Source organism: Artibeus jamaicensis, unplaced genomic scaffold, assembly GCF_021234435.1.
Source record: "Artibeus jamaicensis isolate MK-2021 breed Jamaican fruit bat unplaced genomic scaffold, CSHL_Jam_final contig_2259, whole genome shotgun sequence".
Taxonomy (NCBI): domain Eukaryota; kingdom Metazoa; phylum Chordata; class Mammalia; order Chiroptera; family Phyllostomidae; genus Artibeus; species Artibeus jamaicensis.
This window is the reverse complement of record NW_026521468.1, coordinates 7,842,059-7,869,456: the sequence shown is the minus strand read 5'-3', so window position 1 is coordinate 7,869,456 and position 27,398 is coordinate 7,842,059. Positions and strand designations below refer to the sequence as shown.

The following is a 27,398-nucleotide window of genomic DNA, read 5'->3' as shown; positions in this document are numbered from 1 at the left end:
GTTTTTGTCTTTATTGCTTTAGAATAAAGACGACTTCCTCCATATTCAGAAAAAAGATTTTATTTTCCTGGTGAAAAGTTTTAAAGTGAAATTATGTTGTAGAATGTGTTCCCTTTACACTACAGAGAAGCCACAGGCACCAACAGTTAGTTACTCAGGAAATGGGTGTGGGACAAGGACACTCAGGTGATGCTGAAGGCGGGACCAGCAGGCAGACCGGGCACAGGCCCAGTGTGTACCCACTGTGCTGGGGCGCATTGCAGTCACCAGGTCTCGGTAAATAGCTCCAGGCGGTCACTGCCCTTCAACTTTGTCCCCTGAGCTGAGAATCGGGATTTAAGAGGAGGGACCCCAGTTCTCTGGGAGATGGGAGCGGGCGAGCTGCGATGAGAGGTGGGTCTTGCGGTGCACCCTAACAGAGGCACTGGGGCCCGAGGGCCCCACACTCCAGCTCTTCGGGGGGGCCCCCTCTCCGCTCACCCACCGACAGAGCAGGCGGCAGCCCAGGTGAGGAGGGAGCCCAGCGCCCTTGTGGGCGCTCACTCGGGGGAGCACGTGCAGCCTGGGGACAGGGTTTGCATCCGCAGGTGCTGCCTTTGCGAAGGGAAGACTGGACTAGGTGCAGGTGCGACTGGGAACATTGGGACTTGACTTGGTTTAAACTGGTGGGTGGCTGGAAACAATTCCCGCAGTGCTGACCTATGTGTTTCTCGTCATTGGTGTCATTCTCTGAGGGCAGACACAGCTTTCACGACACAGAGAGATCCTAGGCCCCTGGTGACACATGAAATCACTGCCTGTCCCCCGGGGGCCGGCCTGGGAGGCGCAGGCCAGGCTGCCTCCTAGAGGGAGGGCCTGGGGGCGCCCAGCTTGCTGGCCACCGCCTGTCTGAGCTTGAGCAGGGCCTGCTGGAACTGGGGGTGCTCCTCCCACACCAGGTCCAGGATGGTGCCGATGGTGGCCAGCCGGCTGTCCAGGCGCCTGTGCTCCTCCGTTATTGACTGCTTGGAGCGGCACAGAAACACGTACCTGCCTTCCCTTACGGCCTGCAGGTGCTTCAAGCGTGTCTGCATGGCCACCAGCTGGCAGAGTTTCTTGGGTGGGACAAGAGACCCCGTGTCAGGCTGGGAAAGTATAGAGAGGACGCCCGCCGACTCCCCACACAAACCCGGATTCGAAAAAATGACACAGGGCCGAGCCTCCCAGGACAGGGACGGCAGGAGGCACAGGTCCCCACGTCTAGGGGACGAGGCTGGGGTAGAGCCTTCCTCCATTGTCCGAGGGGCTCCCTCTGCTGTCTCCCGGTCCCGGCCGACCAGCCCCAGAGTCCCCAGTCCTGCCTGACCCTCTTCCGCTCACACCGCCCCGTCTCACGGGCAATCCCGCTGGGACGACTCTGATCTGTGTGCCCTCGGAGTGCCGCCCACTGGCCCAACAGTGGGCGGTGGCCCTGTACGGCAGGGCCTCAGGCCTCTGAGAGGCCCCCATGTCCACCTGCCACCCTCTGCTCCTCCCTCAACCTTAGAGCCCGTGGTCCTGCTGACTCGGCCACCTCAGCCCGGCACCAGCCCAGAGGGAAAAGCCCAAAGTCACCATCGTGGTCCCCCAAGGGGGCCTGGCTTCCCTGCAGTCCAGCCCGCAGCCCCTGGTGGCTCGGAGCAACCTCGGGCTCCAGCTTGGCCCTCTGTTCCCTCTGCCTGGGGCGGCCGGCTCCCCCGGCCTCCTGGGGCCCGACTCCAATGTCCTGTCCTCTGAGCCCCCTGCTGAAAAGTGCGATTCCACCCCACTCTGTTTTTGTTTATTTTTCTCCGTTGCATCTGCCACCTCTAACACCTGATGGCTTTTCTCTGACTTTACCACCTGTCCTCCTGCTCCCAGAACGTGAACTCGGGGAGAGGGGTCTGTTCTGTCCCACTCGGCAGCCCTGGCTCCCAGGGCTGTGCCCGGACCACGGCCGGAGCCTAATGCGTGTGAGACAGATGGAAGGTCACCAAGCACTTGGCGGTGCCACCACCAGGCGGACTCAGCTGGTCAGCAGGAGGCCGGGCCTGCTGCTCCTTGGGGAGACCCCGCAGCCTGCACTTTCGTGGCCCCGGGGGGCCTGGGGCCTGTTTACCTGTCGCTTGAGGGTGGCGAGCTGCTCCAGGTTGGCTTCCAGCTCCTCGGTCTGCGTCTGCATGGCAGACAGCTGCGTCTGCTTCTCCACCAGAGAGGCGCTCATGCGCTTTTGGGTTTCTTCCAGCTCCAGGACATGGTTGCTGCACACCTCGGTGGCCTAGGGGACAGACGGGCTCCTCCCGTGTCTGCTGGCCCGCGGACAGAGGGAAGCGGGGCCCTGGCGAGCCTTCCCTGCACCACAGGGGAGGACCCCCAGGGAGGGCAAAGACAGCCCCGCCCCTCGGGGTCTGCGAGCCAGCTGGCACGGGGGGGTGAGTCCAGCTAAGCCCATGCCGCGGACCGCTCCGCAGAGGCCAGTGATGCCCACCAGTGATGCCCACCAGCGAGTGAGGCTCGTGACCCCTGCCGACCCGGAGGGAGGGGGACCGGTGGACACCAGCCTGCGGACGGGCCGCCCCCGGCAGGCTCCCTACTTTGTGAAGGTCCCTGAGCTTCCGCTGCAGCTCTGCCTGCTTGTGGTGGAAGTCGGTCCGGGTGACCAGCTTCTTGTCCCTCTTGCTCTGCCCCTCGGCCTGGGTGGCGATGGTCTCCCTGCGGGTGACGGCCAGCTCCATGTCTCGGATCATCCTTTCCTGTCGCTTCAGCAGCTGCCCGTGCTTGACCTGCGCACACGAGGTTGAGGGGCAGGTGGGGGGCTGGTCGCTGCCCCACACCCGCAGGGACCGGTGGGGAGATGCCCCGGGAAGACAAGGGGTCTGCACGCCCGGTCCGCTGGACAGAGTCACGTTAGGGTCCGCGTGGAGAATGAAAGGGGACAGGGTGACACCGGGGATGTCAGGCCACACGAGGACCGCACGCAGCCCAGGGCTAGACCAGAAGAAGGACGTTAGCCCGACCCCGGCGGAGTCTGGTTCGTCTGTAGTTTGGGTCATCGGACGGTCCCAGGGAACCTTCTCCGTTGGCACAGACACACCGTGGTTGCCGAGGTGAGGCCGGCGCCCCCCCGGCCTCCACACCCCCCCACCCACCTGCATCCTGTGGATCTCGGCCCTCATGGCGCGGACCTCCGTCTGGCCGGTCTCCGAGCTCACCGAGGCGCGCATCTCTTTGGCCAGCTGGATTTTCTTCTCCCAGAGCATGATCTGGTGTCTCGGGAAGGAGACGAGGCCGTGTGAGGGCCCAGGGTCTCCAGAGCTTTCCTGCTGCAGCTGCTCTGAGCTCCGGCTCTGAGGCCTCCCTCCACCCCCAGGGGCCCCGCTGCGGGGCTGGAGGTCAGGCCTGGGGGGAGGTGGGCGCAGTGCTGGGCCGGCTGGGCAGGAGGGCCCATGTGTGCAATTCCGTGTGGTCACTCTGGGAGACCCCCGCCTAACCCTAACCATCGAGGGGCCGTTGGCGCATTTCTCTACCCAGGCACGGCGAAGGACGTGTCTGGTAAATAAGAACCAAGCTCCCCCTTTGGGGGACCAGGCCCTGCCGCTCCCTGCCTTCCTCCTCCTCTCCGTTCCCCGCCCCTGGAGCCGCTGTCCCCAGACACGGTGCTGCCAGTGGCATCTCCCGTCCCCACCACCCGGGGGTGGGGGGGCAGGTGGGGCTCCCAGGCTGGCCTCTCGGGCCTGAACACGGCGGCCCAGCCACCGCGGCTGCGGTGTGCCTGACCGTGAGTGGTGGTGCCCTGAGCGGAAAACACACAGCCCGCTTCCCAGAGCGGGCACAGGACAGAGTGTGAAATCCAAGCCCCGACGGGCACACAGCCAGCCCCCTGCTCACGCACGGAGCGTCTGTGGCTGTGTGTGAGCCGTGACCCGAGAGTCTGGGGCTTCCACGGAGACCGTATGGCTCCAAAAGCCAAGAGTAGCTGCTGCCCAGCTCTTCCAGGAAAAGTTTTGCCAGCCCTGGAAATAGACAAACCTGTGGCCTAAAGAGACAGAGAAACACAGAGAGACAGACAGAGACACACAGACACAGACAGACAGACACAGAGAGAGACAGTGGAACGGGCAACTTCAGGAGGAGCCAAGGACGGTGAACCCAAGGACGGAAGTTGACGTAAGCAGCAGCAGAAACCCTGGGCAGGCTACTGAAATGTTAGCATGGGTTGCTTTACATCAGGTATCAAACAATGTAATTAAAAAAAAACTTCATCTCAACAAAACCTGCTCTATTGTCAGCGATACCCAGTCCTGGCCAGCTGTGTCTGGGGTCGGCCAGCCCGGGAGGGGGTTCTGTGGGCCCTGCAGGGGCGGGGTGGGCGCGGCACTCACTCAGCCTCCACCAGGCTATTGAGGGTGGACGCCTTCTCCTCTGTCAGCTGGTCCAGCCGCTCCTGCATCTCGATGGTCTCCCGCTCCGAGGCCTGCGGGGGCAGGGGAGCAGCTGTGCGGCGGACTCGGGGGCACACACCCGGGTGCCCACAGCCGGGCCCTCCCGCCCACCCGCCCGCCCTTGCCCTGGGGGGCGGCGGGAACTGACCTTGAGCGCCTGCACGAACTCGCTCTCGGCCACCAGGTTGTCCTGCTGCAGGTCGGCCGAGCTGCTCCGGTTCTTGCTCAGCAGCACGTTGAGCTTCCGCAGGTCGTTGTCCAGGTCCTTCAGGTGCCGCTCAATGTCCTTCTGCTCCTTCTTCTCCTGGTTGATCTTGTCTGTGGCAGACAGCGGGGACCCAGGGAGTAGGGGGGGGGCAGGTCCCAAGGACTGGTGAGCAGGCCCGTGTCTCCCCACGGCTCACCTCCTGCCCCACTGTCCCCTGGGCACCCCCTCCCCCATCCCGTCCCCCCAGGGCCAGGGGAGAGGGACAGGGTCCCTTCTGGCTGCTTGGTTTCCAAAGCCTGTCCCTTCCAGGCTCGGGAAGGACCCAGGCACAGCGACCAGCAGGTGCGGGCATGACGGGAGCAGGACACACAGGCTCTGGGCACGGCGGGACAGGTGGGGACCCTGCCCCTGCCCACAGTGCCCCTCCAAGCTCCGTGGCCACAGGCAGAACACCACGGCCTGAGTCTCCAACAGGCAGGCTTGGCGCCCACGTCAGGGCCAGCAGGTGGCAGCACTGCTCAGGTGCAAGGAGCCCGGACCACTGGGCAGCAGCCACAGGGGCCACGTGGCTGGGCCGACCTGCACAGATCCTGGGTCAGAAACCAGATGGGGCCAACGGGACCAGGACACCTCAGCAGGTGGCCGTCGGGCAGATGGCACCCAGGAGGGATGCCTGCCCACCCTGGACACCCTGGGATGGGCCGACCCCCAGGATTTAGACACAGCCTGGGGTGAGACAAAGACCGGGGGGCCAGTGGGACAGTTTTCTAAGCTCAGCCACAGAGGAGGAAGGATTCTCTTCCAGAAGCCCCGAGTTGGGGGCCCGAGGTCCCGCCGTCCCCCTGGGCAGGAGACCAGCCCAGGGACCAGCAGCGAGCTGGCTATCTCAGCTGAGCCGCCCCCGCTGCGTCTTGGGGGGAGGGCGCCCCTCCAGGGACTGTCTCTGGCAGCGCCCCGAAGGCCCTCACCTAACGAAGTCAGTGTGTTTCCCCAATCGCCTGCACCGCGCCTGCAAACCGCCTGCCAGTTAGGGCGCTGCAGGCCAGGCCATGGCCACACTCTCAACCTGAGCTGTGAGCACCACCGGTCTGCCTCCGAGGCTTCGTGAAAACCGACAGTGCCTGCTGGGCAGTACTGCCCCACCCCGGACAGGACCCTCCCCCAGGCCGCGGAGCCACCAAGTGCCGAGCGCGAGGCCCTCACTCTCGATACGCAGCTTCTTCTGCTCCAGGATGTGGACCTCCTTCCGCAGCAGGTGCAGGGAGGCCAGCTGCTCCTCGCGCTCCTGCGAGGCCTTGACCATGTCCTGCTGCAGCCGCAGCCAGCTGGCCTGGGCCTGCGTGACCTCTGTGCCCTGCTCGTCCAGCTGCCTGTGCAGCCGCTTCATCTCCAGCTCCAGGGGCCCCAGCTCTTCCCCCTGGGAGGAAATTCGCCAAAAGGCAAAACGAGCCTCCGTTGGCCGAGGCCTGCTTTCTGGGTGGGCTGGACCCCGGGCACCCTGCGCTCCCACCAGGGCCCTGTCCACATGCTCCTGACCTGCTGTGGGAGACACTGGTCCCCACTGCTGGGGGGGTCCCACCGTGCCACAGCCGTGTGGGGCCAGGGGGCCGGGTGGGCGGGGCCTTGCTCAGCCATGGGACATCGCAAATGGTCTTTTCCCAGCAGACGGTCCCACTCAGGACTTCCTTCCCTGGGAACCCACCAGGCGTGGCTTGGAGAGAGTGCTCGGGGGCTGGAGGCCCAAGTTGGGGTCCTCAGGTCAGGGCACCTGGGAAACCTATGGGACTTCCAGCCTCAAACCTAGATGGGCCCCAGCCACATCTGTCCACTCAGAGGCGAGCGGCCCGGCCCCCAGACGCCTGAAATAGTCCCTCTCTGGCCCCGGACGGGGAAGGCTGCCGACTCCGCCTTGGAGCCTCGCACACCGGAGCTGCTCCCCCGAGGGACGGGTGGAGGAGGGGCGTAGTCCCCGGGGGTTCGTTTCTAACCATGAGATGTTCCCGAAACGGCCAGGCGCACCCAGCGGCCCCCCGGGGCCCGGCCCCCGGCCCTACCCCCAGCTCGGAGACCATCTGCTCCAGCTCCTTGCTGAGAGTGTTGATCAGGCCTTGCTTCCGCTCGATGAGGATCGTGCGCCGGCAGATCTCGCTCTCGCTGTTGCCGATGAGGTCGTTCACCCTCTGCACCTCCCGGTCCAGCTCGGCCAGCGCCGCTCGGTGCGCCTGCAGCCTGCAGGCCGTGTTCGTGCTGTCCAGCGTGGCCTGGGCGATGTCGCCTTCGATTTTGGAAAGATGTGTCACCTGAAGGAGCAGAAGGAAACACGTCCGAGCACGGGGTCTCCCTGGAAGGCTCCTCACAGCGTCGTCATTGTCATCGTTCCTTTTGTCACCAGCACGGCAGGAGGTGCTGGTCTCCTGGCCCCTGACGGCCGCTCACAACAAAGAAAGTAACGTTATCGTTTCTTCTTAAACGGACGGTAACACTCGTGGCCGGAAGGGCACGAACGCAGGTGAGGAAATCGCCCCCGGCCCTGCCACGGGGTGGGCCACGCCACCGCCTGGAACCCGTCCGTCCCTCCTGCCCTGCTGCAGGGTCATGCTCCGCACAGAGGCTTGTAAACCCCCTTTTTTTATCTCACAGATTAAAAAAATTTATTGATTTTAGAGAGAGCGAGGCCGAGAGAGACACACTGATGTGTGAGAGAAACATCTGTCGGTCACGTCCTGCCTGCGCCCCTACCAAGGACTGAACCTGCAATGTGGGCATCGGCCCTGACAGGGAATCGAACCCACAGCCTTCAGGTGTACAGGATGACGCTCAACCAACTGAGCCGCCTGACCAGGGCATGAGCCACTTTTTGATGCGATAAGTCTCGCCTTGGATTCTTGTCCCCCCATTTTGGACGGCCGTGCCAGGCCCTGGTCATGGTGTTCGTTAACGGAGGCTGGGGTGGGAGTCACGGCCGGGGCGGGCACACCTCCATCCCCTCGCCAGTGTCCGGGAGGGCCCCGTCCCTGCTGTCGGTGGTCCGCCTGCTTCGGCGGAGGAAACCAAGGGGCCTAGCCTCTGTGGGTCGGCAGGCCGTCACCCACGTTCCCACTCTAAATAACACCGTGGCAGCCCTGGCTGGTGTAGCTCAGTGGATTGGGCGCAGGCCTGCGAACCACACGATCGCGGTTCGATTCCCAGTCAGGGCACATGCCTGGGTGGCAGGCCGGTTCTCAGCAGGGGACGCACGAAAGGCAACCATACATTGATGTTTCTCTCCCTCTCTCCTTCCCCCCTTCCCCCCTAAAGATAAATAAATAAAACCTTAAATAAATAAATAAATAAAACCGTGGCAGACACTCGGCTTCTCATCTGTGTTCATGGGGCAAACGTCCCTTTTACCAAAGAGCTGGACGCGGTCCTGAAACACAGGGCCCTACGGTGGGCGTGTCCAGCACCCAGCCGGAGGCACGCGACCTGGGGACGCTCGCCACCTGGGTTAAAGGGTGGGGCCGGATGGCATCGCAGGCCTGCCGGCCGGCCTGTGGCTCTGCCGGCCGGCCTGTGGCTCTGCCGGCCTGAGGCTCTGAGCCTCCTGCCCCCTCCATGGGCTCTCAGAAGACAGGTGCACTCGGGTCCCCCCTGTGACGCCACGCGGGTTTATCACAAAGGCGTTTGTGCGAGTCAGGCACGGAGGCTGCTCACTTGGAAACGGGTCCTTTTCCGTGGCGGTGGCTCTGCCCTGACCCTACCGGCCAGCCCCTCGGCCTTTGCCGCCCACCCGGAGTCTCAGCTCCCTCCCAGCCTGCCTCCCAGGCTCCCCCCAATTCCCAGCCCCTCTCATCCCAGCCACCTGGGCTTCTCTCCTGAACCCTGAAGAGTTCTGTCCACAGGCACTGTCTGACCGGCCACAGTGGGTGACTGTCCAGGACACTCAACATTTCTAGGGTTCAGAGCCAGGCCCTGCCCCCTGGAGCAGAAGGTTCGAGCATCTGCAGTCACCGGCGCCCTGCCAGGCCACCCCTGGGCCCTCCTGCCCTCTGAGCTCGGCCTGCCCCGCCCGTCCCTTCCTTTGCCAAGCTCGTCCGCGATCACCAGGCCACCCTGCGGTCTTCACAGGGTCTACCTTCCCCTCTGCCCTGGCGCTCCGCACCCAGCCACGGCTCCTAGGCCGTTCTCCAGGCCTCTGGGACATCAGTACAGCTCCTGAATGCACTGCCCAGACCCCACCACTGAGCGGCGCCCACGTTCCCTCCGGACCCCCAGCCCCAGGGAATTCAGTCCACCCATGGCCTCTGCCCCAGACTGGCTCCACCAGGCCCGCCGCCGGCCCCCAGGGGTTTCCGGGCAGACTCTTTACCGCCCTCTTCTGGACATTGGTGGTAGTACATGTGTGAGCTTCCTGGGCAGCTGGAGGACAGGGTAAGGCTGGGAGGGGTCTGGGGACGGGCTTCAGAGGTGCCGCAGCCAGGTCGGACAGGTGGCTTCACATCCACCACACTCCTTAGCCCCTGCAGTGCACCCCAGGGTCCCCACGTTTGCTCTCAGCTGCTGGTCTTGCCCCCAACTCCCAGAGAACGACCTGGTGGGACTCCCACCAGGACGTCCCAAGGAGATCCAGCTTTTCACAGGCTTGGTTCCAGTCCCGTGTCCCCCGTCCTTGGCACAGCCAGGACAGCTGCCCCCCTCCCAGGTGTCCGGGGGTGGTGAAGTGGCTACAGGCAGCCACCAGGTAGCCGGCGACCCAGCCCCTTGGCCACAGGACAAGCCACTCCCACCAGCTGGGCTGCAGGCTGCCTCAACAACAGTGACCTCCAGGGGGCGCTGCCTCGGGCCTCCCCAGATATTGTGCTCAAATTCTGTGAACGGCCAGAGCGGACCCTCTGACACCTGTGGGGGTCTCCTGCCCAGGAAGAACGTGCCAGTGAGGCCCAGGGTCCCGCAAGGGCCGCGTGCGGAACGCCTGGGACCTCCACCTGGGCTCTGCTACCTGCCACCCCACGAAAGGCCTGGGCTGGAGGCACACGGGCAGAACCTTCCCGAGGGGCCGAAAAGCACGGGTGTGCACTCCTGGTTCACATGCGGCCGCTCTGCAGACCCACGGAGGGGACCCGCCTGTCCCCCTGAGACCCAGCTGGGTTGCCCTGCCCCCCCTTCCCCCGCTGGGACCCTGTCTGAGGGAATGAGGTCCACAGAGGCGGGGCCTTCAACAGGGTCACAGCATGGGAACAGGCGAAGGAGAAACAATTTGCACAAAGAACTGCTTTTCCAAGGACAGAGAGGTCGGCTGCTCTTCTCATGGCTACAGAGAGTGGAATGTGACGCAATACGACGAGGCCCCGCCCCCATGCGGTCTGTGCTATGGTGCCGGTGGGGTCCCCAGGGGGCGCCCTCCCTCAAGGCGGTGGGGACGGGGGGCGGGGGCGGGGCACCTACCAGGTTGGTCTTCTCCTTCTGCAGCTTCAGGATGAGCTGGTGGAAGTACTTGGTCATCTTGTTGGAGGTCACCTGCTCCTGCAGCTTCTCCAGGATGCAGGTGTCCAGCTTCCTGCGCAGGTCCAGCTCCTGCCGGATGGCCTGGCGGGCCGCCTGCAGCTCGCCCATGGCCGCCGTGCGCTCCGCCTGGGCCCGGCCCAGCGCGTCCTCCGTGTCCTGCAGCACCAGCCGGTAGGTGTTGACCTGCCCCTGCAGCGCTTCCTGCCTGGTCAGGCACTGCGCAGTCAGCTTCTGCGTCAGGGCCGCCCCCGTCTGCGCCCGGTGCAGCAGGCCCGCCAGCCGCTCGTTCTTCTCCTCCTCCCGCACGATGGACTTCTTGTAGGCTTCCACCTCGCTGTCCAGGGACTTCAGCTGGTGCCCGCACTCGCTGCCCAACGAAAGCAAAGCTAGCGCGTCCGTCAGGCCAGGACCGGGGGCTCGTGGCCATCCCCACCCCGGGGCGGGGGGGGGGGAGAAGGACACCGACGTTTGCACAGGCAGCCGGGCCTCAACTGCTGCTTGCCGACACCGTGGTAGAACTGCGACCCACTTCGAACCCGCGCCTAGAGCGAGTTTAAGATTGCGTAGTGGGGGAGGGTGGGGAGGAAGCCGGCACCAGAGGCCTGTCTCCTGTGGTCATGTTACACCTGCCGGGCAAGTGCTGTCCCAGTTTGTTTTCAAAGATTTTGTTTATTTATCTTCAGAGAGAGGGGGAGGAAGGGAGAAACATCAATGTGTGGTTGCCTCTCCAGCGCCCCCTACTGGGGACCTGGCTGACAACCTAGGCATGTGCCCTGACTGGGAATCGAACTGGAGACCCCTTGCTTTGCCAGCCAGCGCTCAGTCCACTCAGCCACACCAGCCAGGGCTGTCCCAGTTTTAAAGATGCGAACACTGAAGGGACAGTGGCTCACCTCACCCCTTGGTGGCTGTCACCTCAAATTCGACGGGTCCCCCCTCAGCAGCTGGCCATGGAAATGTCTGTGACGAATGTCGAGTTAAGGAGGACAGGCCCCATGCGGTGGAATTTGGATCGTTGCAGGGGAGTCTTTTGCCCTTCCCACCTGCCTCCCTCCATGGCCCTTGAGGGTCTAACACCAACAGAGTGTCACTGCCACAAAAGGGGAGACAGCAGCATGTTAAAATCCTGTACCTGGGTTTTCAAATGTCCTGTGATGTGATCACTTATTCTCGATAAAAAATGATTTTTAAAAAACACACTTTAAAAACACTTTCTTGAGCCCTGGCTGGTGTGGCTCAGTGGACTGGGCACTGGCCTGCGAACTGGAAGGTGGCAGGTTCGATTCCTGGTCAGCGTACAGGCCTGGGCTGCAGGCTGGATCCCCAGTAGGGGGCGCGCGAGAGGCGGCCAGTTGATGCATCTCTTGTGCTTGTTTCTCTCCCTCTCCTTTCCCCTCCCTTCCCCTCTCTCTCTAAAAGTGAATTACATAAAATCTTAAAAAATAAAGACCACGAGAACAAAAATCACAGCGTTCAAAATAAAAGAAAAACTTCTTTTTTCTTGGAACCAGAACTGGTGGGTGCAGGACCGTGTCCCGAGCGCCAGACCATCTGAGAATGAGGAGGGGACCTGCCCCTGAGCCGGGTAGGACTGGCCACACCACCGGAGCAGTCCCGGCCGCCTCGCCTCGGCCCTGTGTCTGGGGACACGTTTCATTGGGTGCTCTCTCCAGGAACAGCTGGGAGACGAGGCTGGGTGGGGGGTGGGTGACACTCTGGGTCAGGTCCTGGAGGCACCAGGGACTGGACAATGGAGCCAGCCACGGGCCGCAGTTTGTTCCCTGGTTAGTGAGTCTTTCTCGGGCCTCTGTCTTCTGCCAGGCTCTGGGCCGGCACCAGCAGTGGGGACCAAGTAGGAGCCACGCAGGTGAGCGGCACACTGCCGGGATGTCACGTGTGGGTCCCCATCACCTGGCTGACTTGGGGAATTAAGGCAGCGCTGTGCCCAGAGCCTCCCCCCCAACACCTGGCCCCAGAAGACGCCCACCCTGGCGAGAAGTAACAGAGCGGGGGCCTCTTCCTCCCCCGGGCGGGGAGATTAAACGGGATTCTGGCTGGAACGCAGCCCCGCACTGAACAATCCAGCGGGATGGGGTTTCCGCGCACAGGTGGCGAGGCCCCGAATCAAAGGGACACCTTATCTCCTGCAGATAAACACCTCTTTCTCTTCCTCCTCCAGTCTCCTTAATCCTCCAGGAAATCTGAGCAGGAAAGCCCGCTGCTCCGGGGCCTGGGGAAGTTTGAAAGGACTAAAGAATCGCTGAAATCTTGGTGACAATGAGGGAGCTTTCGGGGCGGAAGTGGGGCTGCAGGTGCCTCCTTTGTCCTGGGGGGCCTGCTCACCTGGGACCAGGTGGGCCCAGCAGGGCTCAATGACAGCTGGGCCCCTCGCCGTGGGCCCCCGGGGAGTGCCGCGAGAGGCCCTGTGCGCGCCGTACCTGAGCGCCTCCTGCACGGTCTGGTACGCGTCTTCCCGACACTTCATGCCCCCCAGGCAGGCGCCCCACTGCTGCAGGATCCGCCTCTTCTCCACGCCGATGGCCTCGATCTCCGCGCAGGCCTGTGGCCGGGAGGGGACGCTGTGCCCACACGCCAGGCTCGAAGCCCGGGCTGCCAGCACTCTCTCCCTTCCCCGTCACCCCCCCCGCCCTTTTCTTTCAATCCAGCAAGAGGAGAAACATGAAATGAGACTCGGCTCTACCGGCTCCTTGGACCCCGCCCAAGCCATTGCTCGGGGCCGGGCCGTGGGCTCGATGCTGGGGAAAGAGGGGGGGCCGAGCTGGGTGGACGCCTGCTGCCCACCAGGCCCCACACGGCGGGTGGGCCTTGGAGCCCAGGCGCAGGCTGGGCTGCGAAGACCTTGGCCGAAGCCATGCTTCAAGTATTTTAAACACCCACCTCAGTTCTTCAAAAGTTTGTGGCCCTGGCCAGGTTGCTCAGTGGGCTAGAGCGTCGCCCCGATGCACCAGGGTTGCAGGTTCAATCCCCGGCCAGGGCACACACAAGAACCAACCAATGATGCACCAATAAACAGAACAAGCAAAGTCGAAGTTTCTCTCTCCCCCACCCTCTGCCTCTCTCTCTCTCTCTAAAATGGAGACATTTTTTAAAAATTAAGAAGTGTGTTGATTCTACACAGTAAGCAAAAAGAAAATGACACCGCCTCTGAGCCCCCCTGCAGAGTTTACTGCCTCTGATGCCCAGTGCCACCTCCCCCGTGTGCATGCCCGCGTGCGTCACCATGTTCTCCGTGTCGGCTCGTGATTTCCTGTTAGCTACCAGCATATGGTGAGTGGGTTTCCACGTCAGCAAATGTTTGCTGTTGACCTAGAACGACCTGGGGGCTCGGGGAGCTGACCCCTGGCGCGGGTGACGTCTGGCCTGCCCGGGTCTTCCTGCCTCGTTGGTGACGCCCCAACCCACCGACCCCGAGGCCGCGTCCTCGCGGGACAGCTGTTCCCTCCCAGCGCCTGCTTCCCGGGTCACGCTGAGGAAGCCCTCTCCGGCCCAGGAGTTTAGAAGTAGTTTTCTTTTCTTTTCCCGTGCTACATTTTCCCCACTTAAATTCTTGATCCCATCTGGAATTTATTTTAGTGTCTGGTATGAGGAAAAAGTCTAATTTTTTCCCCCCAAATGATTACCCACATGGCCCGACACCGTGGGGTGTGTAAGCCGCCCCTTCTCCGTAATTTACGACCCACGGCATTTTCAGAGACCCGCGATGCTGGCCCCCAGGCGCCGCTGGGGTCCCGGTGTGCCCGGCACTGTCCAGCTGAGGCAAGTCCCAGGTCTCTGGAAACCCGGCCGTGGGGCTCACACTGGGGCGGCCGGTCACCCTTCTCGAACCTTCCCTTCCAAAGCAAGTCTTGGCTGGTCTTCTGAAGTTATTTTCCAGATAAACTACAGAATTGCTTTGCCAGACAAAAGCCTCGTTTTCTGGAATTCTGACCGGGACACACACACCTGGACTAAGTTTACCTCCAGGCTGGGAGGGGGGCAGCAGTCGGTCCCCCGGGCCTTTCCCTCCCTCAGTGACAGTGGCCGGTCCCTCCCTGTGTCCCTGTGGCTTCAGTCTCTAGTGTGGGCCCCGGAATTGGGTGCCACGTGGCATCTGCCCCCCACAATCGGAGCGGAGATGTGGGCGCTACCCGGGCCTGAGCTTGTTGGAGAGGCTTCCGCCCACCCCGAGGAGCTGTACCACCTCGAGGGTGCTGGCTGAGGGGCCGCCCAGCAGGCACGGCACAAAGGGACAGTTCCCGGGAGGAACAGCCGCTGGATCTCATTCAGCCGGTCCCTGCTCCGTCCCCACAGGGCCAGCCCGAGGCTCTGAGATGCTGACGAGACTCAGAGCTCGGTGACTCCTGTTCGACAGACCCCTGGGCCACGGGCACTTCTGCGGGGGTCGCTCTCACCTCGCTGACGGCCTTCCGGAGCAGCTGGGTGTCCTCGGCCTGGGTGACGTGCTGAGCCTCGAACAGGGCGACTTGTTCTTCCAGCTCGTGGGCCCGGGCGGTGAGCCGGTCCACGTGCAGGTCCTGGGGAACGAGACCAGGCGCAGGCCTCTCAGGGCCCGACCGCGGCCCGAGGGGCTGACCCCGAGGCCGGCCCGGCCTCTCCAGGCGGTGGGGTTCTCACCAGGGGCACCACGGGGTGCCCCCCAGGAGCCAGAGGGCCGGGGCGCTCGGTACCTGCTGCTTCTTTTCCAGCTCGGCCCGCGCGCGCTCCGCTTGCGACTTCTTCACCACCTGCGTCATCACCAGGATGTCGCCCTGCACGTCCCGGTCCACGTTCTGCATGTAGAAGACGTTCAGGGCCAGGCTCTCCATCTCGGCGTGCAGGGCCGCCACTGCGGAGACAGGGGGTCAGGGCCGGCCGCCCTGGTCCTCCCCGACCGCCCGCGCCTCTGCCGGGACGTCGGACTGCCACCGCCTGGCTGCCCACGGCTCCTTGTGGGGAGTGCGCAGGGCGGGCAGATTTTCCAGTGGCTCCCGCCACCTTCGGCCCCAGCGTCACTCCGGGGAATGAATCGATTCCAGGAGTGACCCCCGTGTGGCAGAAGGGGAACCTTCAGGTGGGCCTGGCGGGAGCGGGCGAGCCCTTTTAAAGCAGAGCGTTTCCTCCCGCCGGAGATTCCCTCCGGGGCCAAGGGGAAGGAAGCCGGTGGGGCGAGTTCCTCCCGCGGCCAGCAGGGGCGCCGGCGGGCGCGCTCCGCTCCCGGGTTTGGAGCCGCGGTAGGCTCCCTGCTGGTTCCCGATACATAGTTACCAAGGCCTGTCCTTCTGCCCCAGTCCCGGTGCGCCCTGGGCTTCATCATACACGCCTTGAAAGGTCTTCCCTCTCCTTTAACGGATGAATGTAGCACGTTAAACTAGTATGTTTCCTGATTGCAAACTGTTCCAGAAATAGGCCCTTCTTGGCTGAATGGTATTTTTCTTTTAATATATCGTAGCATTTAATCTCCTGTTGCTGAACTAACGTTTACTATTCGCTCGTGCTTATCCAGGACTTTGACGCCTCCCAAGAGGGTCGGCTTCACAGTCGTCTGTTTCCGGCGTGGCCGGCTGTCCCGAGCCTCGTCAAATGGGCCTGGGAGGCAGCTCTCCAGTTTCCCGCCCACGGAGGGTTGAGTGGCCGGGGAAGTGCCGTCCTCTCTCCCAGCCCACCGCATCCCCCCCCCCATGCCTTTGGAATTTGGAAACACACTGACTGTCTACGCAGGTTCATCACCCCTGCCCCCTGCCAGGCCCCCACGAGTCTTTGCCCCTGAACACGCGAGTCTCTTGAATTCCAGCGAATGTTTTCCTGAGGTCCTCTGCCAATGCCCCTAATCTTCTGGGATTCTTCTCTTGGGAATATTGCATTCCCAGACCTGCCGACCTTCTGTCTTTCTCAAAACACCCATCGCTTGGGGTGTTTGCCCTGAACTTTGGGGAGAATTCCTCTCAAACCAGCTTTTCCGTTTCTGTGTTCTGTTTTCACAGCACTGATCTGAACGCTTAATGCCTTCTCTTGGCTGACGATTATTTTTAAATCCCAAGCGCCCCTTTCTCCGGCACTTCGGTCTCATCCGACGGACGAGCTGCCCAGAGCACCAGCGGGGGCCCTGCTCTGTTTCGGGGGCCGGGTCTGCCGGGCACTGGCTGCTGTGTCTGACAAGCGGCCCCCCCTCCTGCGTGCTGGCCGCCACGATGGCTCACCCTCTGATGGGAAGGTTTCGGTGACTGCTGGGCTCCACCTCCCTCCCAGGTGAGGCCGGCGGCCATGGGCTTTGTTCAGTGGCAAAGCTCCCTGTTGACCAAAGGGACACAGTGGCCACGCTGGGGGGCAGGGCCAGGGCGGCAGAACCGATGATGCCGTTCGCCGGGACCCGAGCTCGGTTGGGGCAGCCTCTGCTTCTGCCGCCTGGCCGCCTCCAGAAAGGACACAAAGTCGGCGGAGATGCTTAGACCTTTCCAGAAGCCCACCCACACTTGGAACCCCTGCTGAGGGGTGCTGGGGGCACTCCCGGAGGTGTGCGGCAGGCAGGGCACGCCCGCTTTCAGGTGGCTGTCGTGCCTGGAGGGCCGATGCAGCTGGTTCCTGCTTTAGGGAGAAGCCCTGTTTTCTCCTTCCCGGCATTTTCGGCCACGTCGGAGGCGAGTGGTGTTGGATGCGTAGCCTCTCCCGCTGTCCTCCGGGGGCCCCGGGGCTTCCTTCTGGCCACCGCTGGGACAGACGCGCCATTGGTTTCTCTTCCTGATTCTTTTAGGTCCTTTACTCCGTTACAACAGAAACGCATGTGGCTAAAGTTAGAATGTTTAAATGTAGAAGAGCAGCAATGCCAACACAGGGTGCAGCAGGTGGAAGAAGTCGCTGTTCCCAGTGACCCTGCACGGCCACCGTGCTGAGCAGGGTCTCGTCACTGCAGCAGCGACCGGGCGTGTGAGGGGCCCTCATCCTGCCCTCTGGTCCGCTCTGAAGCCACCAGACTCCCCTACCTCAGTGGCTGCCTCCCCACCCACGGGCCCGCAGCTCGTTCAAGCCCTTGTGCCCCATGGGCTCCACCTAACCGCCGGCACCTGCCCACGCCCTGTGGTCGCACGCTCCCCGGCCTTCTGCACACGCCCACCTTGGAGCTTGGCGGCCCAGCCGCCTCTCCTGCTCCTCACGGTGCGCGTGCCCTGATGTGCAGGCCCCCCAGGGGGCAGCTTCCCGAGTGGGTGCCGTTTCAGACATTCATGCAACCCTTTTCCAAAATGGCCGGGCGCCCTCCCGGACATGCTTTTCTCTGGGTTCTGAGACGGCCCTCGCCGGGCCCTGGGGCGCAACCACACACGGGGTCGCCCGGGGAGGCGGGGAGGCCGGGGGGACGTGGTGAGGCTCGGCCCTTACGCTTCCTGTGCTCCTCGTTGGCGGCCTCGCAGGCCCTGGTGTAGAGCCCGCGGGCCTGCTTCAGCTCCTCCTCCCGCTGCTGGCGGGCGCAGGCCGCGACAGAGTGGCGGTCGTGGCTCTTCTCCAGCTGCATCTGCAGGCGGGCCAGGTGCTGCTGGACCCCGTAGAGGTCCACTCCCAGCTCCTGCCTCTGGGCTCGGCTCCGCTTGGTGGCCATGCCCTGTGGCAGAGAGAGGGACCGGGTCAGGGGGACTCGGGCGCCGGGCGGCGGCAGGCGGGACAGCGTGCACGCACCAGGTCTCGGACTTCCAGCGTCAGCTTCTCGATCTGGCGGCGGAGGTAGCTCTTCAGGGCGGCCTGGAACCTCAGCATCAGGGGCTGGAATGCGGGCAGAGCACGTGGTCAGTCTCCCAGCCCCTCCTCGCCTGGGCCTCTGGGGTCCAGCCCGGGATGCAGGGGCGGGGCAGGACCGACCCTGGCGCCAGGTGCTCACTGCGCCTGGCCCGGATTCTGACTCCGGAAGCCAGAGGTCCCCTCACAGGCACTGCAGACCCGAGTGTGTGTTTTGGCAAAAGGACAGGGCAGGCTGGGCCGGGGTCCTGGGGTGGCGCAGGGTCAGAGGGGGTGCTGGTACCCACGAACACTCAGCCCCTTTCAGGGGCAGCCCCTCCCTCCTGCAGATGGGTTCTCCCAGCAGGCTTGGTCTTCCCTGTCTGCCCAGGACGCCCCGCGGCGAGGAACGACGGCCCCGAGTGCCGGCGGTGCCGAGGCTGAGAAGGGCCGATCTGGGGTGTATGGGCCCTGCCCGAGGCAGCCGGCCGGGACCACGCAGGATAACTGTTCCGTGACCCGGTGCCGTGGGGGCCCAGTGTCGGGTGACGGGGAGGCCCGTGGAGGCGGCGGGCAGAGAGAGGCCCAAGTGCCTCTAAGTCACTCCTCCCCGACGCAGAACCGGGCAAGGTCTCCTTACGTGGCTGGGGTCCAAGACCACGAGTGGGGACACGTCTTCTCCCCCAGCGGCCTCTTCACTCCCCTCGGACTCCGTCCGCTGCACACGCCCTTCCTCGGAGGAGCTGAGCTGCTGGGTCCTCTCCAGGAAGGAGGTCGGGGACCCTTCCCTGGGGCCGGCCTCAGGCTCCTCTGGAGGGGACAGCAAGTGACATGGAGGAGGTGACAGAGTCAGCTGTAGGACAGAGCTGATTCCCATCCTCGGGCACGTGAGGGGACGGGCCCGGTGACCGGGGCTCAGAGTCCCGTTTGCGGTGTCTTCCTGTCCCGAATCTGTTCACCGCAAAGTGACGCGCCCCGAAGAGAGGGCCACTTACACAGTGGACAGGAAGCTGGCTTCTCCCTGATGGGGCCCCCCGGGCCCCAAAGGGGCTGGGAGGTGGCTGCTGCTGAGGGCAGGGGCCATGGTACCTGGCCCGAGTCCCGGGGGCCCCTCCAGGGGCAGGGACAGCTCATCCAGGGATAAGGTGCTGCTCCACCGGCTCAGCCTCAGGGGGTGCCGTGCCCTCGCCGCGGGGCCCTCCCGCTGGAGCTCCTCCTCCGACGAGTTCTGGAACGAGAACAGCCAGTCCTGCGTCTGTGCTCAGTCGGACCGGGCACGGACCGGGCTCAACTGGCTGCGGCACCCACAGTCCGACAGGACCCTTAAAGGAAGGGGAACCCGTGTGGAGGCAAAGGCTGGCCCTGACCGGCGTGGCTCAGTCGGTTGGAGCATCGTCCTGCAAAACGAAAGGCTGCTGGTTCAATTCCCCGCCACGGCACAAGCCCGTGTTCCGGGTTGTTTCCGGTCGGGGTGCATAGGAGAGGCAACTGATGGATGTCTCTCTCCCTCCCTTCCCTTCTCTCTAATAAATAAATAAATAAAATCTTTTCATAAAAAGAGCATTTGGCTTTTGCAAATGGTCGGAATGGACCTTGTCTGCCCCGCCCCGCCAGCCCCGACTTGGGATCCAGGCCTGCTCTCTGGCTGCCTCGACCTGCGACCACGGAGGGACGGGGTGCCGGGCGAGGCTCCTTCGGGGCAGACGCCGCCCCGCCCTGCTCTCCCAGGAGGGCTCTTTCTCTTCTCTCAAACCATTCACACCGCCAACACTTTGATAAGAAAATGTTCTCCCTCCATAAAACCGCCTGGGTCCATTTTTGCTTTACAAGGGACTCGCGACCTTGTCGTTGGCGATAAGCCTTGCTGGTGATCAGCTGGTGAATATCGGCACCAACCAGGACCCTGCACAGCCACCCTGGGAGGCAGACACCTGTCGCAAAGTGGCCCCGCGGGAGCAGAAGACCTCGCCTGCGCTCACACCGCTAGCCCACGGCCCGCTCTGGAGCTGTTCACCCGCAACACCTGCGCTTCGTAGCTGTACTTCCTCAGATGATGCTGACGCCCAGAGGCTCAGTGACATCCGTGGAGACCCGGAGTGAGATGCCCACCTCTGGGGTGTCCAGAAAGGGTCCCTGTCCCCGAACCGGCTGTCAGTGAGGCATCCCTGCACACCGCTGGACACAGTGGCTCCTACTTCCACAACTCTTTTTTTTTTTTAAGAGAGAAAGGAAGGGAGGGAGAAACGTCCGTGTGTGGTTGCCTCTCCAGCGCCCCCTACTGGGGACCTGGCCTACAACCCAGGCCTGTGCCCTGACTGGGAATCGAACCCTTTGGTTCGCAGGCTGGCGCTCAATCCACTGAACCACCACAGCCAGGGCCACAATTCCTGTCTCCTCTAGGGAACTGGGACCAGCAGGGAGGAAAGACACAGGGCTCCGCCTTAGGGGCTGTTTCTGCTTTTCTGGTCACATTTGGAAACCGTTTCCCAGTGAATTTTCTAGAAGCTAGTGCCAAGGATGGACACTGGGTTTACAGCCCCACAGGCCACCCTACACCTCGAACCTCCTGGCCGTCTTAGAAGTGAAGATGCTTTGCTTTGTGGTCCAGTTCTTAGAAGTGGTCTCGATTGTGTATGTGCTGTTTATAATAATAAAGCTTAATGAGGGCCCACCAAATATCCAGTCACGTCTTTCTCCAAAGGTGTGAACTCGGGTTTCACGGGGCCGCCGTTGGCTCGTGGTTCCGGAGGGCAGCCGGGAGCAGGGGTGCCCGTCGGCCATCACAGCTGGCACGGGGCAGCGAGGCCCCGCCCCCGCCTCCCGCCTGTGCGGGAGACTGATACCGCGCCCACTCCACGGGGCCGCTGTCGGACTCACGGAGACAGCACAGGCCGAGGACCCAGCCATGTCCGCCGCGGAGAGATGGGACGCACCTCTCTCCACCCCTCCCGGCCCCTTGCTCCCCTCCCAGGGCTCACCCGACCGGGGAGCCCCCTGAGGCGGGCGAGGAGGGGGCACAGAGATTATCCTTTGGGGTGTGGGCACCACGGTGACCCCTCTGCCCCCTGGGCGTGACGGCAGTGCTCTGCGGCCACACCCGACAGGCGGTCCCCACGCCGAAGGGCACGGGGAAGGGCACCCCCTGGTCACACGGAGCATCTCGCCGGGCTGGTGGCTCGGAGACCACAAACCCGGACACCTCCCCGTGGGGGGCGCCCGCTCCTGACGCGTAGACGCCAGCCGGGCCATTTCTAACAGGGGTCCCAGCGGGGATCTGGAGTGCACCCCGAGTTCCCCACATGGGGTGACAAACCGCAGGGACCGGGCAGCAGCGGGTCGAGGCTACTCACCGGGGTGCTGGGCCCGCGCCAGGGAGAGCCCCCGCCTTCTCCGGGTCCTGCCGGCCGGAGGGGCGCCCAGTCCTCGAGACTGGCCACCCTCCGCGCCCTCTCAGACGGGGACATGGCGTCGTCTTCCTCTGTGGCCGCGTCCCCGGGACTGGTGTCGGACGAGCTGACTCGGTCCCCGGGGGACGCGGCCTCCCCTTCCGTCTCCACCTCCTCTTCCAGCTCCACTTCCTCCGCGGTGTCCACTTCCTCTTCAGGTGCGACTTCTCCACCGGGTGCGACTTCCCCATCGGGTGCGACTTCCCCACCAGGTGCGACTTCCCCCTCGGGTGCGACTTCCCCATCGGGTGCGACTTCCACACCAGATGCGACTTCCCCATCAGGTGCGACTTCTCCACCAGGTGCGACTTCTCCACCAGGTGTGACTTCCCCACCGGGTGCGACTTCCCCACTGGGTGCGACTTCCCCTTCGGGTGCGACTTCTCCACCAGGTGTGACTTCCCCCTCCGATGTGACCTCCCCGAGGGCTGTCACCTCCCCCTCAGGAGGTTCGGTAGCGTCAACAGCATCTTCCTTTTCCTGGTCACCATCCTCCTCTGCCGTTGGTGCCTACAGCCGCGTGGGTGGGAAAAAATCAGGAAACGAAGTTACATGGGGTCTGGTGAGGTTTCGATTCTTTCTTTGTTTTTAATTTTATTGTATTTTACTGATTATGCTATCATATTTGTCCCCACCCCCCCAGGTTTTACGACAGTGTAACTGCACCAGGAAGAAGCCCCACCCACTCTGCCCGTGGCTCCCCCCCCCCCCGCGGTGTCTTCGGTGCTGGGAGCCACCACTGACCAGCTCGGGGTTCCCGAAGCCCAGGGCGTGCCCTGAGCCCCCAGGCCGCCCACACTCCACAGCGCTGCAGAGGAAACCCAGGCCCACCTGGAGCAAGCCCTGAACGCCTCGCGTTCCAAGGACACACTCGCCCAGAACGACATGCCCCGAGGGGAACCTTACCCTGTGGCCTCCGCTGTCCTGGTCCTGGGCTCCAGGAGTCGCGTCCCCCTCCACGTGGGACCTGGCGGCAGAAAGACCGTGGAGTCGCTTCACACACTAGAGGACCCTTTGTCCTGGCCTTCCTCACCTCCTGGACGTCCACGTGTCCAGGGGTGACTTGGGGTGACCGTGTCTGTCACTTGCCCCGACACTGGATGGAGGGCAACCCAAAGCGGCTCCGTGTGGTGAAAGAAAGCGAAAGGCAACTATGGAAACATTACGGGCGCCAGGAGGTCGTGCCAGGAAAGCCACCTGGAATACACGTGTGTCGGGGACAGAACTGTGGCAGGGGACAACGGGGGGGGGGGGCGCCGTGGCGAAAAGGGCAACTGCTCCCAATTCAGGGTTGGGTGGGTCCAAAATATCCCAATTTACAGGCTTAAAATTATTTTTTCTAATTCACAGTACAAGCTCGTTGTCTTTTTAAAGTCAAACTAAAGCAGAAATGGGTGACACGGGCGATAAAAGTCCCCCGCGACTTGTCCTCTCCTTCTCAGGTTCCCGGAGGCCCCACTGAGGGACCCGAGCGCACGCTCTCTCCGCGAGGTCCTCCGGGGAGATCACACGGTCCCAGGCCAGGCCGCCCCGCGCCGGCGGTCGGGTCCAGACTCTCCCTCCGCGGCGGTGCTCCCACACCGGGCCCACTTTCGTTCCTTGACTTTTTTTTAACGGAACGATGCAGCCGCGTCTCAGGTTAAGGGCCAGTCCTTTAAAGGAGCGTCTGTGCTTCCCAACTAAGCCTGCGAGACGGGCCTGGTGGCGGGGCCTTCCCAGATGACTTGTGCCCCGGTCGCTCGCTCCCGCCCGAGGGACCCCCCCCCACCCACGCGGGAGCCCGGGGAGGGGATGGAGTCGCCCTTCCAAGGGGGAAGGGAGGCTGGGCTGGGCTCCGGCTCCCGGCGGCCTCTGGAGGCCCCCGACCCCGCAGAGCCGCCTGCGCGGGGCTCCGGCACCGGAGCAGAGGCCGCCCGGCGTGGAGTTGCCATGGTTACTGCCCGGCGTCCGGGTTTTCCCGAGTGGAGCCTCTGGGGCCAGGGGAGAAGGAGCGGGTGTGGGAGAGGACAAAGGGCGGTGAGGAGGGAGAGGGGCGCGCAGGGGGCGGGAGGGGCGGGACGGCCGGGCGGGGATGGAAGGGGCGACGGTGGGAAGAGAGGGGCCAGAGGGAAGGGCCGCCCAGGGGGCTGCGGGGGGCTATGGAAGCCGGGGCCGTGGGCTGCTCCGAGAACGCGGCGTCTGGGTCCCGCTTACCCGCCGGCCCCGGCGCCCGGCTCCGCCATCTCCCGTTACCAGGCGACGCCGTCAACATCCGGCCCGCGGAGACCCCGCGCGCGCCGAGGGGGGCTGGGGCGCGCGGCCCCGGGTCGGTTTCCGCGCGCTGGAGACACTGGCTCCCTGATGAGTGGACGTGTCCGAGTGTCAGCGTGGGCCCTGCATCGCTGCTCGCAGTCCGAGCGCTACCCCCGGGGCTGAGTTTCGGTAAAGCGACAACCGTCTCAACCTGAGTCCAGCCCGGAAACTCCGATGCCCCGGGGACCGCGCGGGGTACCCTCCGGAACCCGGGGCGGCTCAGCGCCCCAGGGTGGCAGGTGGAGGCTGAGACGCGAGGAGCCCCGGAGCCGGCTGCACCTTCGGGTGGGCCGGGGACCACAGCCTGGTGTCCGCCCACCCTTCTCCGGACCTGGGCGTCTCGGCAGGGTTCCTGCGAAGGGTCCTCGGAGAACAGGGGGTACCCAGCGGCCTGCTGCCGGGTGTCGCCCCCTCCCTATCCCCCAAATAGAAAAACAAATCAAAACACTCAGAGGGCCGGACGGCGAGGGCAAGACTGCACGTGGAATGTCCCAGGGACTCCGCCTTCACTCTGGGGGGCTCGGGTCTGGCGTAGCGGGGGCGGAGTCCAGCGCCTGGTACTTGGGCAGGCGGCGAGGCCTGCAATCCAGGGGCCAGGGGCCTGGGGCCAAGGGGCTAAGGCAACGGGGCAGTGTCGGGTTCGTCCCCAGGTCGGGCTGGGGTCCGGGGAGGGCCCAGTTGGGCCGAGGGCGGGGACCGCGTTGGGCCGGAGGCGGGCCAGGGGCCGGGCCTTGCCGTGCGTCCCCGCCCCGCCGCGCCTCACTGGCAGCAGCAGCGGTGGTGGCGGTGGCGGCCGCGGCTCCCGGAGCCGGCGAGAATCCGGCCCCCGCTGTGGGATCCGGGTGGGTATTGGGGCCCGGGTCAGGGCCATGGGGGCGGGGTCCCAAGGGCCCGCGGGGGACGGGGCGGCGCCGCCTCGGAGGGCACGGGGTGGGCGCGCGGAGCGCGTGGGCCTGCAGCCGCGGGCCCGGGAGGGGCCAGGGTCTGGCCGCAGCCTGGAAAGTGCAGGGTTCGAGCTGGGGCTGGGCGGCGTGCAGGCGCTCCGCATCGCGCCTGGTGCATTCTGGTGGCCCCCTCCGTGGCGATGGGGGCGCCCGGGCAGAGTGGGCCTAATTTGGGAACACTCGTTCCCGCCTGTTTGGAGCGGTGGACCGGAGAACTAGCGGTCTTTGTCTGGCTGGATGGTCCGTGCCCGCGAGAGAGAAGTTGCGGGGGGCCGCTGTTTGCCCCCCCCCCCAAGTGTGCTGCCCCACAGCGCGCGTGCTCCTGGCATTCCCGGGCACCGGTGGGGCCATCCGGCCACGAACCTCACGTCAGGAAACTCACTTCCCTTAGGCCCAGGCTTTTTCCCCTTGTTCTTTATTAAAAAAAAAAAAAAGTGAGATAAAAGAATAGAAACAAGGAGAAAGAGAAAAACAAGCAATTTAAAATGGCCAAATAAGGCGTCGGGACCTGGCCAGAGCCGGGGGTCTGAAAACCCTGTTGTCCCCACACTGGGAAGTTGGCGTCCTGCTCACAGTTGGGTCCAGTTCAGGTTCTGTTCAGAAACAGAAGGCCCGGCCTGCTTTCCTTCCTGGGGCGGCGTTTGGGGGGCTGGGGGGGTGTGCCCCGTGGCTTTCTTCACCTCCGGGAGGCAGGAGCTCCTGCGTGGAAAGGAGGGGGACTGGTTCTGAAGGCCACACCCCCGGGCGCGTTATTACAGGGCCGGATGGAAGGCCGGGATTGGAGAATTCCGTTGCAAGGCTGTTACCCTTGGTCAGGGAGGTTTTGAAGAATCTGCGAGTTTCAGGAAAAATCCCTCCCTGGCGACCTTGAGGTTGAATGGGTGAGTGCCAAAGCAAGAAAGCTTTCGCAAAGGAAGGTTCCCTCCCGGGCGGGAGGCCTTCTTCGGTCCCAGTAAAGTGTGCTGACGGCGTGCCTGGGCCGAGTCCCTGCGTTCTCTCCAGCACGTGTGGCCTTCGGGGGTCTGTGGGGGTCTGTGGGGAGCAGAGGCTCCTCGTGGGGCTGAAGGAAGCTCTCGTCTGTGGAGTGTTGAAATCCCTGGACCGTGATGGTGGGGACGTGAGTTCACTTAACCCGTGAAACAAACCCGTCACCTTGGGATGGACACTGTCCCCTTTTTACAGATGGGGACCCCGAGGCTTAGAGAAGTGACTGCCCCAAGTTCATGCAGCTGGGACTCGGGGCCATGGGCACAGGACGGTCCAGCTCCAAAAATAACCCCACCGGGTCCCACCGCCTCCCCTCTGTGACTGGTCCCCAGGGCTCACACGTGCACTGTCCCTGTCCCCTTGTACAGACAGGACAGCCTGGTTCACTCTGCCAGGTGACTCATTACAAAGCAAGGGAGAGGGGACTAATCCCATAACACCACTAGTGGCCGGGCATTTGGGGAGACAGCCCGGGGTTTGCACAACTGCGTCCCTCGGCCGGCCACTCTGCCTGGGTTCTGGGCAGCTTGGGGCAGGGGTCACAGTGAGGCCTCCAGAGCTCGCCACTGGTTCAATGCCAGCCCTGGTGCCTCAGGCCTCAGTGTCCCCGTCTGTAAAATGGAAATAATACCACCAACCTCACAGGCCTTCTGTGGTGCTTATCTAAAGTGCCTAGTGCCTGACAAGCGCTAAGGGCTTGTTACTATTTATTATTATTAATAGTATTAATGACCATGGTTTGCATTTCTCACTTGTAACTAGATGGACAGAAATATCTTGGTTTTGTTGTGTGACGCTTTGTCTGTGTGTGCTGTGTCAGGTAGAAAGTCGTCATAAGCTGAAGCGAGATTTGCCATTTCAGTGTGTTTATGCTCGTTTCTGTAATTGTGCAGGGAGGCGGGGGGTGGGGTGGGGTGGGGCTGGGTCCCTGCTGGCTGTTCCAGGGAATGGGCCACCAGGTTGCCTGGCAACACAAACCTAGAGGAGAAATTCTGCCTTGTCTCCCCTCCCCAGCTAAGAGACCCAGATTTCTTCACAAGCTTGAACCCTCTTTGGTAAGATCAGCTACTTAGTTTAGTGGAATGTGAGGAGGGTGGCGGCTTGAGGGTGAAACAGTTACTGCGGCAGAGATCAGAGATCGGTGCAGAGATGGGCGGGACTGGTGTGCACGCTGTTCTATTGTACATTGTTGTTCTATTGTACATTGTTACATTGTTCCGTTGTCCGGCAGGCCCCTAACAGTTTCGTTCTATGCCATTTCACTGTAACATGGATTGGATGCTCTTGGAGCTCAGCCGTGTTTACATCAATTAGCTCCTGGTAAGAAGAGTGTTGTTACAGGTCATTCCGCTGCAAGTGGCCGAGGCTAGCCGGGACGTTCAGTGGGGGCTCGCTGAATCGGAGTCTGGACGAGCCCAGTGGGCAGAAAAGAGAGCACATGTCCGCCCCTCCCTCCTCCCTACGTCCGGGGAAATGGGGCAGGACATCCTTTCCTGTTCACTTTGGTGGTGGTTTCTTAACGCAACTGGCCACCTGTATGTCCTTCGGTCACTTGGTCCTGCACCTCTAATCAATCTACTCCGAAGAGCTTTTTGATGGCTGGTGTCTGATCTAAACAGAGCCGTCCAGGAGGGAGGAGAGAAGCTGGGCTACCGGAAGGCCAGGTTCAGTGTCTGACCACAGAGGTTCACGTTGCACAAGGAGAGGGAGGGAAGACCCCAAATCCACCTTCCCCTTCCAATGACCGCCCACCTCCAGCTGCGCCGCCTGCTCGCTGGTCCGCACCCAGTGACCCTGAACCCAGTGGTCCAATGATGGGTTGTCACACTCCAGCATCTGGAATCGGGCAAAGGGCATGGTTAGATGTCATCTGATGCCCCTGCTTTTCCATTTCTGT

General features: G+C 63.3%; 2 protein-coding genes across 8 annotated transcripts in view; one reads left to right on the top strand and one right to left on the bottom strand.

The window, feature by feature from the left end:
• Positions 1-543: 543 nt before the first annotated feature.
• CCDC40 (coiled-coil domain containing 40) overlaps positions 544-27,398 on the bottom strand; it is a 29,983-nt gene continuing 3,128 nt past the window's right edge. The window contains exons 2-19 of the mRNA XM_053661307.1: positions 22,185-22,245; positions 21,183-21,788; positions 18,922-19,060; positions 18,473-18,642; positions 17,797-17,880; positions 17,503-17,722; positions 14,820-14,977; positions 14,544-14,666; positions 12,570-12,691; positions 10,072-10,498; positions 6,702-6,947; positions 5,851-6,064; positions 4,588-4,757; positions 4,380-4,471; positions 3,147-3,267; positions 2,592-2,780; positions 2,117-2,275; positions 544-1,094 (exon numbers count right to left, since the gene is read on the bottom strand). Coding sequence (XP_053517282.1) covers positions 843-1,094; positions 2,117-2,275; positions 2,592-2,780; positions 3,147-3,267; positions 4,380-4,471; positions 4,588-4,757; positions 5,851-6,064; positions 6,702-6,947; positions 10,072-10,498; positions 12,570-12,691; positions 14,544-14,666; positions 14,820-14,977; positions 17,503-17,722; positions 17,797-17,880; positions 18,473-18,642; positions 18,922-19,060; positions 21,183-21,788; positions 22,185-22,245 — 3,553 coding nt within the window. The 3' untranslated portion in view covers positions 544-842. The remainder of the gene's footprint in view (positions 1,095-2,116; positions 2,276-2,591; positions 2,781-3,146; positions 3,268-4,379; positions 4,472-4,587; positions 4,758-5,850; positions 6,065-6,701; positions 6,948-10,071; positions 10,499-12,569; positions 12,692-14,543; positions 14,667-14,819; positions 14,978-17,502; positions 17,723-17,796; positions 17,881-18,472; positions 18,643-18,921; positions 19,061-21,182; positions 21,789-22,184; positions 22,246-27,398) is intronic.
• Positions 24,327-27,398, top strand: part of TBC1D16 (TBC1 domain family member 16) — a 53,699-nt gene continuing 50,627 nt past the window's right edge. For 6 of the 7 annotated variants that reach the window (XM_037157924.2, XM_037157920.2, XM_037157917.2 and 3 more), the window contains exon 1: positions 24,327-24,412. The gene's annotated coding sequence lies outside the window, so the exon portion shown is untranslated. Of the gene's footprint in view, positions 24,413-25,272; positions 25,396-27,398 lie in introns of all 7 variants that reach the window. The other variant, XM_037157915.2, reaches the window with a different exon arrangement.